Raw genomic sequence first — 22,161 nt, 5'->3', positions numbered from 1 at the left:
AGTGTTAAGATTAACTTAAAGGACTTCTAAGATAAATCAGAAAACTAATAACAGGATGTTAAACAAATCTACTACAAACACATGGCCTATAAACCCACTCATTCTTAATGGAAAACCCATTAGCTAAACCCAACAATAAAGTGACATAGTAACTAGTTAATGAAATAGAAAGTAGGGATCAATTGCTACCTTAGACAAAATGTGGTAAAAATTAAAATGGTATTTCCAATCTAAAATTGCAGCAACTCACCAGATGGTTCAGATTTTTACAACTTCAATCATCCCAAAATGAAAAGAAGACCTTAAATACATGGATGACAGTGTAGTTTCTATTTTTATCCTTGTAAGTGGGAGGGCAGATCATTTTGCCATCCTCCAAAGAGTCCACATTTAATTCATAAAATTAGATAGAAAGAGATTAATCAGTTCCTTAAGAGTAACACTTGTTAATGTTTTAAAAAACTGGCTGGGTTTGTAACAAAAATGTTTTACCAAAGTGAAAGGTCAAAATTTAAGAGAAAATAAGTGCTCAGAGACAAAGGCAGTTGTCAAAGATACAGGAAAAAAAAAAAAAAAAACCTTAAAAAGAGAAATAAAGATACTAACAAATGAAATAAAAGAGAAGGGAAGAACTTTACATATTATATATATCATTGATATATAACATGAAAACAAAGAGTCTGGATTCCATAAAAGAAAATCTAAAAGAAAAGCAATAATATTCTTTTCTACTCTGTTTTATCTGTACTGACTGGCTAGATAGAAAAATAACATTTAAATCAAGCACTAAACGCCTATAAAGAGGTTACTTATTAGCACATAAGTATTTTCTGATATCATTAGCAACAGGTGGCAAATTGAAATTTTAACAAAAAAAAAGATGATAATAAATTTAATATATACTCAATTTGTCAATAGTGACCATATCTATACCTGGTTTGATTTTCATTCATTATTACAGATGAACAGAAGGACAAGTAGAAAAATCAATCAGGGGAACATTCAGTAACTAACTGCATGAGTCATATTAGAACACATTAAGAACAACTTCCTGTAATATGAATGTTTGAGCAGTGAAACTCACTTAAAACAGCACTAACAAAACAGAGGATCAATAATTCAAATTCAAATTTTACCAAGACAGGAAGTTATCACTTCTAACTAGTATTAAAGGAAGTGGTACGTTGAAAAGCTAAAATCTGAATTACAAGAAGATGCATAACTTCCTTCTTCCAGGAGATGGCACAATAGGAGAAAAAAAAGGAAAAAAAAGACACACACACACACACACTCGCGCGTGCGACTGTGGGCAGAGGGAGAAGCATGCACATGTGTGGCTGAACACTCCTGCACCAATGTAAAAAAAAAAAAAAGAGCCTGAAGCAGATGAACAGATGCACAGAAAATGATACATAACTATTCTAAAAGGTTATCATACCTATTCCAGGTATTAAAGAATTGACTAGTGTCAAAATGCTTGCAAACCATTTATCTGTGTCTGCCAAAAACTTGCCATGTAAGAATAGAATCATTTAGCATACATCATTAATTTAACTTTATATAACTTCAAATTTTATAGATAAGTAAAGCTGTCAATCACAACTAGTTTTTGAGGATGTGGCACATAAAAACATTTATATCACCTTTTGGATAGACAACTGATATCTATATAGGTTGTCTATATAAATATAGACAACCTATATATTTTGGGGTATATATTTATACCCAAAAGATTGTTTAAAGAAATATAATTTCTCATGAACCCAAAAGCTAATTTTATACTATGAAAAGCTCTCCAGATAAATTACCTTTAAAAAAATAACCTGAAAACAATTATTAAATTACATATTTGTCCAAAATCTGAGTCATTTGAACATATAATGCCATAAAAAAGCATTAACAATAGCAATTATAGTCATGTACATTTTGCTTACTTCACAAAATTGTAATCTGACATGGTTACACTGCCTTGGAAATCTGTCTTCCAAGGATTCCATTCATAAATGTGCTTGTAAAGAAGCAGCAGCTGAAGCAATACAAAATACATTAAGAAAATACCTCAATGTTTCTTCCTTGAAGTTACCCAAGGAATTGTTAATAAACCCAATAAATGAAAGTAAACTTATTTTAAAAAAACATACACGGACACACACATAACACAAATGATAATAAAACCTAAATAAAAACTGGATGTCTTCTTTCTCTCTGAATGAGAAATATTTTTTAAAAATCGTGATGGCTGCATTTAGGACCTATAATCCAATTTTAAAAAGTAGATTTAATTATATTTAAACATTAAATACCTTTACCCTTAGAATAAAACACTACTGAAATTAAAATTTTACTTGTAAGAAAAACATAGAAAGATCACCAAATGAGACTTGCTGCTGATTAGACAGAGATGAAAGGAGAAAGGTCTTAGTTTACAAAGCGTCAATCACTGGTATAAACCCAATTTACATCCTGTTTATGAGGTTTCCAATTAATGAATGTATGCTTTGTCAAATTCATCTCTTTTACATCTATCTTCCTAACAACATCATATACTTTTCTGACCTTGAACACCTGGCTTCTTGGAGTTTTATTCCCATTGTAGCCCATATCGATTCCATTACTGGGAGAGGATGGACCAATTCGAAAGACATGACAAAATATCCTCACAATCCTTAAAAGGCTCTTCATTTGAGCATCATAATTACTAGATATGCTGAAAATAAAAATTAACATATGAACAGATTAGATGGAATAAAACAAATTACTTCTTAAAATACTTATTTTAAAACATTTTCATTACATTTACCATCTGTTTCATAATTTAACGAGTAAAATTTCTTTCCTGTCATGATATGGGATGGAATGTTTTGTTTACCAGGAAGTTAGCAAATGTACATTATTTGGATTGCATGTGAATGATTTATTTACTTTTAAGTAACTAGAATATAACCAATGATCAAAGCATAAAATATGAAGAAAATCACCAGTATAGAACAGTATATTTATAAATTAAACTAATTCTTTAGAACTCTGAGAACATTTCACTGAGAACCAATAGTAGGTATGTTGATTATGACCTTAGGCCAACCCACAACTGAATTGTAGAGGCTGAACTCTACTATTCTATCCATAACCCCATTTTCCCTAACCCATCCCAGAATAGTAACCAATTGTTCACATACAGAACATGTACAAATTGAATAATCTTAAAGTTACTATCTGTATCAAGGTGGTTCTCCATATAATGGGTTGTCTTATGACTGTATATAAATAAGGGAAATACATCCTACTATGAAAAAGACTGATCTAATTAATACTAAACTGTATTAAATATAATATAAACTTTCTTAGACTAATCAAAAAGCCCTTCAAAATCCCAGTGCCTGGGGATTGTTCATCATCATCATGAATATCAATCATTACTCTTCCACAGAGAAACTGTAGGAGTTAGGGTAAATGTGTATTGAATCTAATGACAGATCTTAAAAAAAAACTTGTTGTTTTTCAGGGGTGGTTTTATTTTGAAACCTCCAACATCAGTTACCTTGTATTACAATGGTTACACAAAAGCAGAGTAAAGAGTTGCATGACATTTGGGCAGAATGATATGACTGCCTTTGCATTAAGTTTAATCCTCAAAGCTTACTCTATCTTCCTCAGTTCATTAAAATCTTCCTCTATGGTATTTTTAGGTATCCTCTAACATGAAAAACAATAATGATTAGTTATGTGGAAATAGCAAATGCCTATTCTAAGTATTCGGATTTGATAAGTGAAAAATCAGAGAGTATTTTTCTCTTCTGGTGACAACTGAACCAAAATTTCCTGACATTTTTACTTCAACATTCATGTTGTTCTCTCATTCTAAAAATTATTAAATTGTTAAAAACAATACATAAAAATTAGCTATCAGTTACAAATGTTAGTAAAATACAATAGCTATTGCTATCCATCCTGTATTTGACTGGGATAGCTACAACACATTAGCAAAACTTTTTCTTTGTTCTGCTAACTTTGAGTCAAACGTGTATAGAATCATTAGTTTAACTCGCACTGATTTTTACACATTTGCCTTTACAAAGTTGTTTTTAATGCTATATCATAAGATTGTTGAGACTGACAAAAGAGAAATGCAGTATGGTTGAAACTATTTCCTTCTTCTATTGTGTTGAAGCTATTGGAAAAGTTAACTCCAATGACTCTCAAATTCTTCTGTGAGAAAGATGTGAATTTAATTTTCCTCTGTGAAATTACCATATATATAAATACTCGTTTTAAGTACCTGATTTAGGGAACTTCATGAGTTATCTTAAGGTAAGAAGTATTCTCTTATACAATGGAGTCTGAACATCATCAATTATTAATATAGTCTAATAACAATCTAATATTAAGATTATTAGACTATATTAATATTACTTTACCCAGTTTAAACTTCTTCCAAGTTCAGCCACTGATCCAAAAAATGTCATTTTTCACTTTCCAACCAGTGAAATATCTCTTTCGTATTATACGAAAAGATCATAAAATCCAAACTTCATCACAAACTGCTCCAGCTCATCATAAAATGATAATTTCTTCCCAAGCCACCAAGTCTCAAACTAAAAGTTTAAAAATTAGTTTCCTAATTCAAAGCCCTGTCAATGTACTTACCTTTGTTAATATAAGATTATACTTTCATTCAGTGTCTTACTTAGCAAATAGCTGTGAATTCTCTTTTCATTTGCACATTGGTAACTATCTTTACCGTCAATCATAAATATATAGGAAGCAAGATAACTCACTTACTTAGTGAAACACAACACTATGTGCAAAAGGGCCCGCAGTAAATATTTATTATCTTCAGCAAATATTCCTAGAATCACTTAGACAAAAGGCTATCCATTTTTCCGAAAGTATGCTAAATAACACCTCAATCGTCGCTAATTAATACGTATTTGAATTATTTTCTTAACTAAAATATCTTTTAAAATAAGTGGCCAAAATTACATCACATTGTGGGTTAAGAAACATAAAATGATTGACAAATGAACAAAAGAAAGACAACCTGCAAAAGTGCCATTAAACTACATTGGCAGGGGGGAATGATTTGTATTTGAGGTCCTCTTAAGAATCTACTTTGGTAGCTGTGAGATAACAGAAAAAAATATACATATTGTTTTCTGTCCCCACCCCTTTTCCTGGCACAGAGCTCCTAAAAACCCTGTAATTTCTGAAGTGATAAGTGCACTAGGAGCACCTTCTGTTCTCATATTGGGTCTTTGACCCTGGTTCCTGACACAGAGCTTCTAAATCCCTTGGAATTTCCTGGGTGATAGCAGTAGCTTTTACTCTAATGAGGCAACTCTTAGCGGGCTTTTGGATGGGGGCTGGTCACCAGAAAGACCAAGCAATGATTACAGGCTTGTAATTTTCAGCCTTATCCCCCATTATCCAGAGAAGGGTAGGGGCTGGAAATGGAGTTAATGATCAACACACCCATGTGATGAAACCTCCACATAAAAACCAAAAATACGGGGGGTTCAGGGAGCTTCCAAGTTGACGAACACATCCACAAACTGGGAGAGTGACATTCCCCAACTCTATGGGGACAGAAGCTCCTGTACTATGGACCCTCCCAGACCTCATCCTATGTATCTATTCATCTGGTTGTTCATCAATATCCTTTATCATATTCTTTAATAAACTGGTAAACAAAAGTGATTCCCTGAATTCTGTGACCTGCTCTAGGAAATAACTGAATCCAAAGGGGAGGAGGTCATGAAAACCTCTGATCTGTAGTCAAGTAACAAAAGTTGTGGGTAATCTGGGGATCAACTAATTCCAAGTGGCATCTGTGGTGGGGGACAGTCTCCTAGGACTGAGCCCTAAACCTGTGGGATCTGATGCCATCTCTAGGCAGAACTGAGGTAAACTGTAGGACACCCGGCTGGTGTTAAAGAATTGCTTGGTGTGGGCAATAAAAACTCCCACCTCTGGTTTCCAAAGTGTTGTGGGTGTGGTAGTAGTGTGAGAGTAAAGGAGTGTGGATGTGGTAGTAGTGTGAGAGTAAAGGAGAAACACAGCAGGAAGACTAGGTTTTGCCAAGATGGTACCAATACAGTAAATTCTAACACAATACTAATAACCAATACTCGTTACCAATCCCAACAAAGAGATGTTTACAGACCAAATTGGCCATAATAACATACTCTATAAGACATTTGAAAGGTTATCATGGTAAATGGTGAGGCAGTAAGTCTAGCAAGGTAATTTTAAAACTTGTTCTGGCACGGATCCCTCTTTCCTACCCTGTTTCTCCTGTTCCGCTAATATCCCTGTCATTTTTAAGAGCTAAATTGGAGCCCAGGATCTGCTCTTTATTAATTAGTAAGGATGTAAATCCTGGTTTTTCTAGCCTAGCAAATCACTGAACTTCAATTTTCTTATATATAAAATGGAGATAATATCTAAATCACAGTTACTGTGAGGTTTAAAGGAAATAATGTATCTGAATGTTCTTTAGTTTATTAGAACCTGCTTAAGTACATATTAAAGGTGAACTTAAAAACACAGAAACATAAATGCTTTCTGATTATTAGGAAGAGCAGAAAATAGGGCAGAGATTTAAGTAGAAAAAACAAGTTTTCTAATGTAGGACAACAGGTTAAAGGTATTATGAGGAATTTAAAAAAGAACCATCATTATCACCAGCATCATCATCATCTCTACTACAGGCCAGACACAATGGTTGGCACTATGCTTACAGAACCTTATCATTTCATTCTTACAACAATTCATTAAGACATTTACTATCATTTTCCAACAAGGAAATAAAATCCTGACTAGACTGTAAATTAAATGTAGGGTGAGATCTTGCCTGTTTTACTCACTGTTATCCAGCAGATGGCCTAGTGGATAGCAGGCACTCAAAAATATGTATTGGATAGATGGGTGGATGATGAAAGGAAACTCCAAAAAGTTACTTGCTGGGGTCACACAGTAAATGGTGATGTCTGGATTAAATCTGAGTCTAGCTGACTCCAGAGCCCATGCTTTTACTCAGTATGGCTTAGAAAGTCTTCATCATGTAAATGGATTAACAGAAATGACTAATAAAAGGAGAGCATTATGTAAAGCTGGAATTCAATGAATCTTACAGACAAAGTTTAAAGTAGCCTCAAAAGTAGAAAGAGAATAATAGAAAAATTAGCAAATGGCATACTGAGTAGGACTGCTGAAGAAAGACTTAACAGCTAAAAAAACACAAGAAAGTAATCTTGGACCATGAAGTGTAAGGGGTCTTCTAAGCAAACAGTACAGAGTGTGATTCTGGTCTGAAGTATATGAAAAGTACGAAGGAAGACAGGAATAAAGGGCTAACATAATGGACTTGACAATGTAGCTGATTTACAGAAGCAGCATAGAGTTGGGAGGAACAAAGTCCAGTTCCACATACAGAGGTGAGAGAAGACCACGACCTATTCTAATACTGTCAATGTATTAAAAGTTGACGTGAAAAGAAAACTATTGGGTTAGCCAAAAAGTTCATTTGGGTTTTCCAGCTTACGGAAAAATCCAAATGAACTTTTTGGCAAACCCAATCAAAGGAAGAAAGCATCCATAACAGAAGTGGGCCAAATTTAAGCTAAGAAATAACACATTAACCATTTTTAAATGGCTGTTTACTCCTAACTGGGGTGACTAACCACATACAATCAAGCGGAGGTACAGGAAAATATATAAAGGCATTAACTTCATGGACTTAGTGATGAGCCATTAAAACCACAGAATTGGAAAAAACAAAGAACTGAACTGAGGGGGACAGTTCAGGGAGAAAACCTTATAAAGAAGCATGAGGGTATAATACTGCAAGGCTGAACAGTAGCCTATACCCAGTTTTGTAAATTACTGATCAAGATTCCTAAACTACGTTCTTGATTCTTTTTTATGAACATTTTACTTACATGACTAGTCTAAGCAATCATTTTCTAAAATTCTAGACACATAAGCCCAAATCCACTGAAGTAAGTCTCTATTTTTAGTCTCTTTAGACAGGCTAACGTCTCCTCAGGAATAGCTGATTGCCCTGATCCTTTAAAACAAAACAAACAGTGATAACTCAACAAATGTTTAGAACATCTTAACACTGACAAAAGACATCAACAAAATAATCAACAAAATAAACTATTCCCAGAAAAGCCTAGGAAGTGACAAAGCTGACAGATATTGCTGCCTACTGATTTGCTTATATTGTGAAACACTTACCTAAGCAACTTATGACCATTTGTTGTGGCAACTTCAGCAAGGCTTGTTAGAATCTTTAAATACTGGTTCTCACTTTGCTGAGATAAATGCTCCAGAACTTGCCGTAACTAAATTTTTTACAAATAAAAAAATGTGATTACATAATAATCCACTAAACTTTGTCAAGAAATTAAGTACCTATTAGTTTACTAAGTATCCCAAAGCTCAATTAGCTGAAATCAAGTCCTTTACAGTTATTTGGTTTTGCATAAAATCAAAAGCTTATAGAGAGATAAGATGACATACAATGTTTGTTCAAAATCACCCAGTGAAAAAGTATAAATAGAACAGAAATCACCAAGTTTATTTATGGAAAATTAATTCCAAACTTCTAAAAATGTAAGAAAAAAACTCTGTAATTATTCAAAGAGTAGAACTATTAACAAATACAGAGCTCAGTAAACTAGTGATTACTAATCGTAACATGATATTCCTCCTTAGATTCTTTTCCTCTACCTATGGGAAATATTCTCATCATCTTAAGGAGAGATCAAAGGCACAGAGGACAGAAGACTCATAGGGCCAAATATTAGCATAAAGTTTATTAATTCTTATATAATTCATACTTAACCTATAATGCAGATAAGCCAATTCAAATTTCTTAAATATTTATAATAATGAAATCAATAAACACATTTGTAAAATGCCATGTACACCAAACATGAACAAAGCTTGTTCAGGGGCTTCCCTGGTGGTGCAGTGGTTAAGAATCCTCCTGCCAGGGGCACTGGTTCGAGCCCTGGTCCGTGAAGATCCCACATGCCACGGAGCAACTAAGCCCGTGTGCCGCAACTACTGAACCTGAGCTCTAGAGCCCGCGAGCCACAACTACTGAGCCCGCGTGCCACAACTACTGAAGCCCACATGCCTAGAGCTTGTGGTCCTCAACAGGAGAAGCCACCGCAATGAGAAGCCTGCACACCACAACAAAGAGTAGCCCCCGCTCGCCACAACTAGAGAAAGCCCACGTGCAGCAACGAAGACCCAATGCAGCCAAAAATAAATAAATTAATTTAAAAAAAAAAAGCTTGTTCATTTACCAGCTACCAGCACAATTACATTACCATGTTTTCTCGGAGATCTTCATTCTGTGTCATTTGAATAATTGTCTGGAAAAGCCTAGGGTGATACTGAATTAATACTTCACAAGTCTCTCCATATCCACCCTAAAAACAAGATTTAAAATTATCTAGGTTTAAAAACAAAACTCCTAAAGGAAAACATTTCTTCTATATATAAGTCTGACACCAAATATGTGGGATTTACACACCAACCAATTCTCCAATTCTCTGTGGATACCGATTGGGTGTCCTACACTTTAATTCAATTATCATGCTAACTGCCTAGAGTTAGGGCAGACCACACAGTAGGGTTCAGTCCCACAAGAGTGCCCCCCACTTCAAAAGCCAATCACAAGTCCAGGTCACCCATACTTCTGAATAACCAGCTGTAAGTAAGGAACTCCCACGACCTCCTCCTCAGGTTTGATAATTTGCTAGAACAGCTCACAGAACTCAGGGAAACACTATATTTACCATTACCTGTTTATTATAAAGGCTACAACTCAGAAACAGGCAAATGGAAGAGATGCACAGGGTAAAGTATGTGGGAAGGGGCACAGAGCTTCCATGCCCTCACTGGGCGTGCCACCCTCCCAGCACTTTGATGTGTCACCAACCCAGAAGCTCTCTGAGAACCACACGGTTTCGGCTTTTTATGAAAGTTCCATTACACAGGCCTGAATGACTAAACTCAGTCTCTAGCCCCTGACTCCTCCCCGGGGGTGGGGGAGGAAACTGCCTTCTAATTACATGGTTGGCTCATCTGTCAACCAGCCCTGTTCCTGAAGCTACCTAGGGCCTTTCAGCCACCGCTCATCTCATTAATATACAAAAAGACATGCTTATCACTCTGGAGATTCCAAGGGTCTTAGAAGCTCTTGTGTTAGGAACTGGGATAAAGACCAATATATATTTCTTATACTATCACAGGTCCTTTCAAAGATCATATTCTTAACAGAACAAAAATCTTCGCACCCATCCTCTCATTTGAGGAAGAAAAGTGAGCTTATCTGTCTGTAAGTTTCTCTTACAAAGTGAGGGACTAAGAATATATGTTAACAACATACCTGTACACACAAATCCAGAGGCGTTACTCCATTTTTATCTGGCAGATATTTGGCTCCTCGCAACAGAAGAATCTGTGCTGTGTCTCTCTGACCATGACTGTACAGAAACAAAGTTTAAACATATAACCTTTTTAATTTTAAGTCTTTCTCTATAAATTATGGACAGTTAGTATCCATCAACAGAGGATTAATAATTTTTAAAAATTGAGAGGAAGATCTGAACTACAACCTCAACTGTCAGAAAAACTTCCCAACGTTAAGTCATAGTTTTACAATTTAGATAAGAAACTGGCCTACTGAATCTTAGAATTGAACTTGGGACACATTACCTACAATAAATCATAATATTCTGGGATAAGTTGCTGGTACTCAGGCTTATGCTTTATTTTTTTCTTCCAATCTTTTCCTTCTCAACTCCAGCCTGACCACCTTCCTACCCACATACATCCAAGTCTCCAGACTTCTTAGTCCAAAAGAACCTCAATACTCAAAACAAAAGTACATTTTATGACACTTTAATATGTGGTAAGAAAATAAAAACAAAGGAAGGAGAAAAGACAAATACCAAAATGAGTAAATGGGGGGATTCATTAGCCAAAAATACTAACTAACTGCCAAACTTAATTTTATCAACCCACTCAGTTTGGCTTCTGCTGACAGCTATTCAATCTGATCTAGAATGAACAACTCTCATCCACATGCCCCATTCTCTCTAATTGCTCTTTCAAGTAGGTGTAACAACCACTCTTTAAGCTAAGAGGAAGCTGCTTTGGGGGTAATAATCACTAGACTCTACATTTCATTATTAAATGAGCTAATCTGATCCTACACACAGACAATAAAAAATAAATTTATAATGCAGGGACATTAAAGTTTAAAGCTAATTTTACAAAATGCCCAAGGAAGTCATACAGTTTGGAAGAGTATCTGATCAAAGAATTTTATTTTGTAAATTGATACAGTCACTATGGAGAACAGTATGGAGGTTCCTTAAAAAACTAAAAATAGAACTACCACAGCAATCCCACTACTGGGCATATACCTAGAGAAAATCATAATTCAAAAAGACACATGCACCCCAATGTTCATTGCAGCACTATTTACAATAGCCAGGACATGGAAGCAACCTAAATGTCCATCAACAGAAGAATGGATAAAGAAGATGTGGTACATATATACAATGGAATATTACTCAGCCATAAAAAGGAATGAAATTGGGTCATTTGTAGAGATGTGGATGGACCTAGAGACTGACATACAGAGTGAAGTAAGTCAGAAAGAAAAACAAATATCGTATATTAACGCATATATGTGCAATCTAGAAAAATGGTATAGATGATCTTATTTGCAAAGCAGAAATAGAGACACAGACATATAGAACAAACGTATGGACACCAAGGGGGGAAAGCAGGGAGGTGGGATGAATTGGGAGATTGGGATCGACATAATACACTATTGATACTGTGTATAAAATAGATAACTAATGAGAACCTACTGTATAGCTCAGGGAACTCTACTCAGTGCTCTGTGGTGACCTAAATGGGAAGGAAATCCAAAAAAGAGGGGATATATGTATACGTATAGCTGATTCATTTTGCTGTACAGTAGAAACTAACACAACATTGTAAAGTAAATATACGCCAATAAAAATTAATTTAAAAAAAAGAATTTTATTTTGTAGATGAAAAAAATTACTATTCAAGCACAAGTGAAACTAGAACTCAGATCTCTGGTCTTCTAGACCAATACTCTTCCCACAGTACCATTACCTAAAAAGGTATGTTATTTCACAAAGACTACACAGATTCCTCAGAAACTTAAAACAAACAAATAAAAACAACCTATTCTTTCTTTTCCACAAAATGACGCTGCATAAAGTATAACTGGACTTAATTTAAAAAAACAGGATCAAAAAAAAAAAATAGGATCATACTAGGAAGCTGGTGGCAGACATCAGGTATATCACTCTCTTGATACTTTACTGTAATACTGATTACCTTCCTTAATACAAATATCGACAGACGAAAACTAACTTAAGAACAATATCTAATTTACTCCAGAAAAAGCAGAAAATCAAGAAAGCAAGTACATCAGCAATCCCTCCAAAAGCAACAGTAACTAATTTTACTAGTCTACATTAAGAAAAATCTTCATCAAGCATCATTTGTCATTTGTCAGCTGGGCGTGCTGGCCAACACATTATATATTACAGCTAATAGGAATTACTTTATAATTAACACTGTTCTATTCCGTATAATACCTAAGTGAAAAGAAACTAACTTGAGCTTAATTTATTTAAGGAGTCAGTGATTTCTTTGCTAGGACCCAAGGTTCTGAGAAACCCAGATTTGCAAAGTTATTCTGCTCAACTTTAATGACATTTCTTTTACAGTTATTCATTATCTGTGTTAGATGTGTTTAATCTTTCCAACTAAACTATAAACTTCTTGACAATACCCTTGTCCTATAACACCAAGCATGGCTTATAACATGTACTCAATATACTTGTTGAGTTATATGATGGGCTTTAATTTTAGATACCATTCATCTGACAAGTAAGCATTAAATAAGGTACTAAGCTACACAAAAATAACAAAAAGACCTGAATCGTAATTTATTTAGGATTAATTTTGTACCACATATAGCAACAAGAATAATTAATATCAAGAAAAAAATACCACTATGACATTTTTAGAAAGCCGGAGTAATTTCGAAAACTACATTAAAATCTCATCTGTGAACAGGTGGCATTTCATTTCAAAAGTAAATTAAAAGAAATGATTGCTAATAATATTTAAAATCTGCATAACTTCATTAGGGCCTCAAGTGCCCCATGTGTGATATTGCAAAAGATAAAGATTATCCTGTTACAGACTGCTCAAAGTGTCGCATGAAAGATTTTTCAGTTCAAATAACTGCAAAAATTTGCTCAATGAATAATTATTCTTTACAATTGAACTTATTTTTTTATATTGATTGAGATAATACTCCCTTCAAGGAAATGCCAGTGTATTTTCTGGAAACTAAGAAGTTGGCAAAGATTTGACTAATCAGAAACCTGTAGTGCTTCTAAAGCACTTAGAACTGATTTCTCAAGCACTTTCAAGTCTCCTCGCTTCAGGATCTTGCAGTGATACAATTTGAAAACTTGGCTAACAGTGCATATGTACTATATATATAACAACGTTTTTTGGAACTGCTTATGAAACAAAGAGGCCATATTTTCTAATGGTCCTTTTCTATTCTAAAAGTTTGCAATTTTGAATCTATGGACTGTTTTACCTGGCTACTTTGATTGGGAGTTTCCTAATTGAAAGGAGTTGCTTGGCAGTAGCTGCAAACTATGTTCAGAATCTTACCTGTTTCTCACTTTATTACAGACCTCCAAAATTCCATAAAAATCTCACTAATTTACTGTATCTATATAACCCCAGCTAAACCTTGTTTTCCTTTACAGAATAAAAGTTATCTGCAGATACAGAAAATATTTGAAAATCATTATACATCCAAACCTTTATTTGAGGAACCCAGTTAAGGGAATGGGAAGTATTATGACGAATATAAAACCAATCTAATCATTTAAGGACTTGAAGCATTTGCAGACACCACATAAAAGTCCTGAAAACAAAGGCACCTGAAGGGGCGGGGGGAGGTCAATATATGTGTGCCTACAGTCCACATGACAGAAAGCTAGTGAATTAGAATGTCTTGTACAAAATACCTAGAGAGGAAAAGTGGCTGGGAAATAGTTCCTGTCATAATTTTAGGTCAAAATCAATCTGAAATGACTCACTCACAGAAGCATTACTTTATTAAATAGTGCTCAGAATTAGAATAGAATACAAAGGAAAAAAGAAAAGGCCTGCCTGTATGATGGGATAAGAGTCAAATTTCTTAGAAAACCATGCATTGCAATGAAATTGAAAGAGGACAATACAACTTTGTGCTCACTGGGTGCGGAAAAGTGTGCTAGAGCTTAGTGAGCACCTACCAACTACTAAGTATAAAATCCTCTGCAGGATGCTTTATACAAGCCACCTCATTTAATTATCACTGTAGTTCCACGAGGCAGATATCAGCATTTCCACTTTACAAAGAAACAAAGCTTCAGAGGTCAAGAAACTTGACTAAAGTTGCATAGCTTTGGGGATGGGATTTGAACCCTGCCTCCTATACATTTCAATACCTTTTCAATTTAAAGAAAACAGTTTTAGCAGTTAATCCCTGAATTAGACATATGACATATGTAGTAACATCCCTCAACAATAAAAATTTACATTAAGTGCAGCTTTTTATCTTAGACCCCTGTAACTTGTCTGCAGGATCAACTTGTTCTATTTCTCACATTCCTTTCCCTTTCATTTATCAGAGACAATACATTGGGAATAATTTATAATTCTTAATGTATACCTCTATCTAGATATCATGAATATAATTAGAAGTCTGCCTACAAAATGAACCATTTTCCATGTTCCATATTTATCATCCTGCAACAATGAAGAATTTATATTCTAGTTTCTATTTTAATCATATTTGCTTAGCCATCTTCGTTCAAAGAGATCTAACGTTTGCTAGATTAAAACTTAATGATGGGTATACAATACTAGCAGAAAGTACTTCTAAAAAATTCTTTTACCATAACCCTATGCTCAGACTAACTATACAAATATCACAGTTATGTGAACACTAATATATACCTATATTTTACCAGTATACATGGCATTATTTTATATATTTTTCAAAAACGTAACTATAGTGATTCACTCATTCAAAAACATTTATTAAGCATCTAAGCACAAAGCACTGCACTACACATGGAATATAAAGTGATGAATAAAACAAAATTCTTGCTTTCATTGGGCTTTCAGTCTAGCAGGGGAGACACACTATAAACAAGGACATAAACACTATAAAATACAAAGTGCTATGAAAGAAATGATCATGATACTGTGATAGGAAATATGGGGAGAGGCCTACCTAGATTGACCAGGAATTCTTTCCTAAAAAGTAACAGTGAAGCACTGACATGGAGTCAGCCACATAAAAAGTCTACGGAAGAATGTTTCAGGCAAAATAAACAGCACACAGAAAAGCCCGCTGGAAAGAGTCTGATGTATTGGGGGAAGTCAAAGAGAACCAATGTAGCTGAAGCACAGTGAGCTAAGCAGGGTCAGACCATGCAGGTCACGTGGAAGACAGCAGAGTTTGGATTTTATTGGAAATGCAACAAAGAGGCACTGAAAAGTTTAAATACAAGGTTTAAGCACAAAGTGACAACAGTCGATTCATTTTTTAGAAGGTCACTTTGGCTTCTGATGAAAGAACAGAAGGGAGGGAAATAACAGAGGAATCTGGAAGACCAGTTAAGAGACTACTGCAGTATTCTAGACAAGAAGTAACAACTTTAAGGTGGTTTAGTGAGGTGGAGAGCAGTAATGAGATTCAGAATGTATTCTGAAAGTGGAATTTACAGAACTTACTAATATATTCCAAGTTGAGGGTCAGAGAGAGAGACAGAAATAAAAAATAATGACCTAGTTTCTGGTTTACACAACTGAGAAGATAAGGGTTCCAATGACTGAGATGAGAAAAACTGGAGGAAAGGTTTGAAAAGGAAATCAGAAGCTATATTTTGGACACGCTAATATCTGAGATTCTATGAGACTTGCAAGTGATGATGTATATCAGGTAGATGGCCATTCAAATCTGAAGCTTCAAAGAAAGGTCTGATCTAAAGATAACCCCTCAAGACAGGATATGATTTCAGGGAATCAAACAATGATATTATTCATAAATTCAGGACACTAAAAAAGGAATTTGTGTTCTAGCCAAGCAATCAAATTGTAAGTATAACATAAGAAAAAGCTTGGATTCAGGTAAGATCAAGAAGTCTAGAGGTCCAAAAGTCCTTGTATTCTAATTCAAGGCTGTTCAATGATGATTTGAATCAGTCAGACCAAAGCAACATCAGAGACCCTAAAGAAAAGCTAAACGAGAAGAAAAGCAGATCTTTCATCTTAAACAAAGCTCCAGGGAATTCCCTGGCAGTCCAGTTGTTAGGACTCAGCACTTTTCAATGCCAGCACCCAGGTTTGACCCCTGGTCGGGGAACTAAAATCCTGCAAGCCACATGGTGCGGCCAAAAAAATTAATAAAAATAAAAAATAAAACATAAAACAAACCTCCAGTAAAATGACATAAAACAGGAAAAAGGATAAGAAAAGAGGAGCTTTCTGGAGAGCATTATATCTAAAATAGAGCTTAAATAAATACTACAATTCCTATAATCTAAACCAAAAATAAAAATCAAGTGTATCGTGAACTGCTCCTAATTGCAACTAAATTTACATAACATATTATGGGGGGGGGGCGGGTATGTGTATAATTATTACACTGTTAGCTCCTTAAGGACTGGGGTTTATTTATTACTGTATCACTAATGCCTATAATAATGCATGGCACACAGTGAATGCTAACTAAATGCTTATTACATGAATGAATCAATGAACAAAACGTATGCTTTAGGAAAATGAACCAGAAAAAAAGAAAAAAGAAAATGAACCAGGACAGAGTGTAAAAACAACTTAATGCATAATTCAATATCTAACAAGAATGATTCAAGAAATTTTTTAAAGTTACAAGTCCAGAGAAAGCAAAGACATGGCTCTGAACTAAGGCATACTTTAATAGCTTATCCCATTGGAACTAACTTGATACTTGATAAAGAAAACTATGAAAATTACTGGATTATTGGTATGTCTTTTTTATTACTAAGTAATTCTAAAATCTAAGTAATCAAGTAAATCAAAAGCTCCCACTTACAATATATAAAAACACTGGCAATATAAAACACTTTTCATCATGCAGTTAAGTAACAGAACCGTAATGCTATATACTTCATCTTAAAAGGGAGCATAGTATTTCTACGAAAAGAGGAGAGTTTTAGAAAATACACACAAATGTTTGTGTTTGGAAATATAGCAGATTCAACATTCTTTAATGAGAGCATCTGGCAATATAAATTATCATACCTGCAAGCAAAGTACAATGGAGTGGCTCCTGATACATTCGGCCTGTTAATATCAGCACCACTGTCTAGCAAGCATTGCACTGTCTGGAGGAAAAAGAAACAAAAGTAAAGCCAGAGAAGTTAAACAAAGACACAGTTATCACAATTTGAGTCCATATAAGGAAAGTTCTTACCACAACCTGAAGCTTTAAACAAGAAAGAGTAGGAACATGCCAATTATGATGGCTGAACAAATTCCACTTTTTGGTAAGCTCTGAGCCTCAGGCACTACACAGTATATGTGGAATTATCGATGTAATGTAAATTGTGTTAACCTGGGAAGGTTCTAGAAAATCACTGACATGTGTAGTAGCTACCAAAGGACTTGAAATGTGGCTAGCACAACTGAGGAACAGAATTTTAAATTTTATTTTATTATAATTAAGTTTAAATAGCCACATGTGGCAGCACTGAATAGTGCTGCTCTAGATACCTGAATTTAAAAACCAGAGTGTAAAAAAAAAAAAAAAAAAACAGTTTTTTGCCTCTAAAAACAAAGAGTTGGTACCAGAGCTCTAACTTCCTCAAAATTCCAAGAGCATAATTATTAAAGTACAAAATATTAAAAAGCTAAGAAGTTCTTTTGCTACTGACAGTCGCCAATACTGACTCAGTTTCTCTGACTGTCCCCTAAGCTCTACTTCTGCAATCATTTGATGTGTACTAAGGGAAAATAAACTAATATAAAATTTTAAAAATAAATATCTGATGATTAGGAATATGGCAAGGCTTGCCTGAAAAACCTTAAAAAAGAGAATCTTTTCTGGTTTTAATTCCTATGATCTTCATTTGAGTTTCTCCTGCAAAAAGGAAGACAAGATGTAAAAACTTAAATGTTTTTGGAATTAGACTGTTTAATAATTACTTCTGGATTGAACACACATGTTCATCTTTATTGCTGCTCTAAAACCTAGTACAATGTCAGCAAAATATTAAGACTACAAACTCGAAGGAAGAACAGCAAAGAATACAACGCATACTAGATAAGTCAGAAGTTTTAGGGAAATGGCAAGCAAGAGAAAGAAGAGTAACTGACTTAGCAGATCAAAGAAAGCTGAAGTCTTAAGTGTCTGCAAAGGCAGATTCCAACAAGAAACCATCAAATTCTCACTACCGAACACACACACACAACACAGGAATTGGAAGTAACAGGTATCTTGGAAGACAGGGATAGTTACATAGAGCTAAGACAGGAGAAGTAGTTGAAAACCTAACAGCTGGGCCCTCCCCCAGGACCCTTCCTCCCCATCCCATACAGTTAGCCACTATCCCTCCCTATCTGTCTTGGAAGTAGGGAGGTTTATTATCTGGACAAAGTGAATAGTGAGGCTCTGGACTGGCAGACAAGAAATACAGGGAAGAGCAGGGATGAGCAGCCATGCTGAAAACAACTAATTAAGTGAAAACCTCCAGCCCCCATGCTCCGCTAGGCTCCCAGAAATCCAGTAGCCAGGCTTAAAAGCTTAAGCAGGAGGGACTGAAAGTTTGCTATCTGGAAAGTGGCACCCGAGAAGAGTCTGACTGATACTGGCATTACAGTCACCAGTGAAATAGCCCGGTTGGCCACAAGGGGACATTCAGCAATGCTGGGAGACTTTTTTGATTTTCATTACTGGAGAAGGGAGGGTCCAATTGGCAGCTAGTGGGTAGAGGCCAGGGTATGTCTAAACATCCGACAATCTACATACAGGCCCCACAACAAAGAATGTTCAGGCCCCAAATATCAATAGTGCCAAGATTAAAAAAACCTTGACGTACAGTAAGACCAGTCAACAAACCCAGCTCATGTACACAATGCTTTCAGCCCCATTTCAGTGCCTCACCACTATACATGAATGGACAGACAATGTTTAAGAGACAACTGAAGCAGGCCTCTAACCTGAAAAACAAACAGAAAAAGGAAGTAAGAAAAATAAAGACAATAAAGGGAACCAAAAAAACAGCAACAAAAATTAGAAAAGTAACTGATACCCTCAGAGAGAAAAGAAAAAATACTATCCATGGGACAAAAACAAGATGCTGGGGGAAAAATATTCAGAGAATAAGATATCAAAAATATGATGGAAGAAATAAAAATTCAATAGAAGTTAGAAATACAACGTTGAAAAATTCTACAAGAAACAAAAAGACAAAGAAAACAGGAAAAATGAGAAAACTAGTAGATCAATCCAGGGAGTCACTGCAGAAATTGAGAATAAAGAAAATGAAGGAGGTGGGAGACCAAAAGGAAGTAATCAAGAAATAATACCAAAAAATTTCCCAGAACTGAAGGACACAAGTTGCCAGATTGAAAAGGCTCACCAGTGTCCAGTCTAATAAATTAAAAGACCTTCAACAAGGCACATCAAAGTGAAATTTCATAATACTGGGGATATAAGATTCCAGAGAGAAACAGAATTCAGATCGACATTAAACTTTTCAACAGCAACACTGAAATTTAAAAGGTGAAATGCCCTCAAAATTGTAAGGTGAATGACTTCCAATGTAGAATTCTATAGCCAGCCACACTATCATTCGAATATATGCTTTTAAATAAGAAATAGGCTTAGCTATGTAAGATTTCCAAAAAAATTACCTCCAACGTACCTTTTCTCAAGAAGCTACTGGAGGATATCCTCCTCCAAACAAGGCAATACATCAAAATAGAAGATGTGGAATCTAGAATACTGAAGATCAAACACAGGAGATATTAAGAAATTCCCAGGTTTAGAGAAAAACAATGGAGTGACATTATCTAATGAATTTGTCTTTGAAGAAAACAGTACTGAGAAAGATTCTGTGGGAGCATATAGGAAGAACTACTGATTCACCAAAAAATAAAAAAAAAAAACTGAGCTAAGCTAATAGTCACCCTAGTAGAAAATGTTATTATAGTTCACTACTTGACTCAGCAGTAAACAACATTTACCTAACTGTATATGCAACTAATATTGTCTCATTAAAATTTATGATATAATTAATTTTAGAAATGGGGCGACAGGGCATGGGAAGAGGATTTAAATGAGTTAAACCCTCACTCACCATAACAAGAAATGATTCAGTGATATCTAAAAGTCATAAATGGAGAAAGAGCAGTAGAAGCATATTACATGGAAATAGATACCAGAAGAAAAGCTAAAAGAGCTGAAAATTGCTGCCTAGTGATTGTGAATTGACAGAGAAGGGTGATTTAAAGGACTATAATTTTTTATTACAAAGATTTTGATAAAAATAAAATATTTTAAGATATAGTATTCATGTATTATTACTATTTGAATTTACTTCTATCTCAGGAGGAATTTGAAAATCTATGTAATAGAAACATTGTTACATAAAACTTTATTATCAGCTATGTAATTCTTAAACTGTGGACAAGCGGTCAAGTACTGCTCTCAAAAATATAAGAAAATAAGCATTTAGGTTATTATTTTATAAGGCAAGGCCCACTGGAGCCTTTTGATCATGGCTTTGCCCTTTTTGATATCTGACCTAGAAGTTGTGTGTATGTGGTCCAAAATCAGAAGTGAGATGGATAGCAGCAATAATTTTCACTGACTGTTACAGAAATTATATAGACAATAAGCCATCTCTCAAAAAGGCTCAGGAGAGATAAAAGCAATTATATCAAAAATACATATTAATATTCAATTAAAACCCAGCAATCCAGAGAGAAGCTGAAATAAAGTAATTATTAACAAAACGTACTATGCATTCATAAAAATTATATAATTGTTAAAACTATATAATGATATAATAGTATGAATAACCTTAGCATGTGCCTGGATACTGAGCTAATAAGCATTTATCATTTCATTTACTGCATCCTGATGGGAAGTTGATATCCTTCTCTGCACTTTCACAAGTGGGAAACTGAATCTCAAAGAGGTCAAGTAATACGCACCCCAACACACAAATAAACAGGGGAGCGGGTTAAAACCTAAGCCCATGGTCATAACCACTAGGCAATTTACCAAAAAACAGAAATTCTAATTTTTCTAAATTCAGAATACTAAATAGTATTCTGGCTAATTCGGCATATCTTCATAAGCTACATTAATCACAGATGATCTACTAATTCCCTACTAAATAACTATTTGAGAGTCAAGCTCAAGAGCCTAGACAGTTATTTCCGTTTAGTTTTTAAATAATGCCATTTCTAAATTCACATACTTTTTACAGTATTTCTGTATTTTTATTTATACTGTAGAGCTAACAGTAAAACAAATTAGCCATTAGACTAACATTAGACTAACATATTCCTCTACAAAGTGGTAAGACAAACTTCAGGCAAATCATAGCAAGACAGCATGATTTGTCTTAGCAAATTTCTCAGCCCTAAACCCCTACACACAAATACTTCTGTGTCATACGTTTCTATCATACCCTTGTACACAGGAAATATCCTATGAATACATTAAAAATTCTGTTCTTAACAGAGAAAAATACTTGATTAATAAAGTGGAAAAGCTCATTCCAGCATTTTCTTTTACATTCATAAATCTGCTTTTCTGTTTTAACAAAATTATCTCAATTAAGATCCTCAAAATATACAACTATTTAAAGAAACACATATTTTTTTAAAAGCTTTCAATAGCTCACTTGTAGATAAAATGTTGCCTGAAGTCAAAGAGGGAGAAAAACCCATTTCCCTCAGAGTAAGAAGAAAAAAAATACATAAAGGGATTTGAATGTAAAGAGTAAAAAAAAT

General features: G+C 34.6%; 1 protein-coding gene across 3 annotated transcripts in view; it reads right to left on the bottom strand.

Moving 5' to 3' along the window:
- The window catches only part of HACE1 (HECT domain and ankyrin repeat containing E3 ubiquitin protein ligase 1), a 91,734-nt gene that overhangs the window by 43,346 nt on the left and 26,227 nt on the right, over nt 1-22,161 (bottom strand). For all 3 annotated transcript variants that reach the window (XM_082475136.1, XM_082475135.1, XM_082475137.1), the window contains 5 exons: nt 17,437-17,519; nt 10,406-10,502; nt 9,342-9,443; nt 8,239-8,345; nt 2,557-2,707 (listed from right to left, as the gene is read on the bottom strand). In XM_082475136.1, the coding sequence (XP_082331262.1) occupies nt 2,557-2,707; nt 8,239-8,345; nt 9,342-9,443; nt 10,406-10,502; nt 17,437-17,519 (540 nt within the window). The remainder of the gene's footprint in view (nt 1-2,556; nt 2,708-8,238; nt 8,346-9,341; nt 9,444-10,405; nt 10,503-17,436; nt 17,520-22,161) is intronic.

Source organism: Balaenoptera physalus, assembly GCF_965194825.1.
Source record: "Balaenoptera physalus genome assembly, chromosome: 9".
NCBI classification, from domain to species: Eukaryota; Metazoa; Chordata; class Mammalia; order Artiodactyla; family Balaenopteridae; genus Balaenoptera; species Balaenoptera physalus.
Note: the sequence above shows the minus strand (reverse complement) of the source record. Positions and strands in the feature narration are given on the sequence as shown.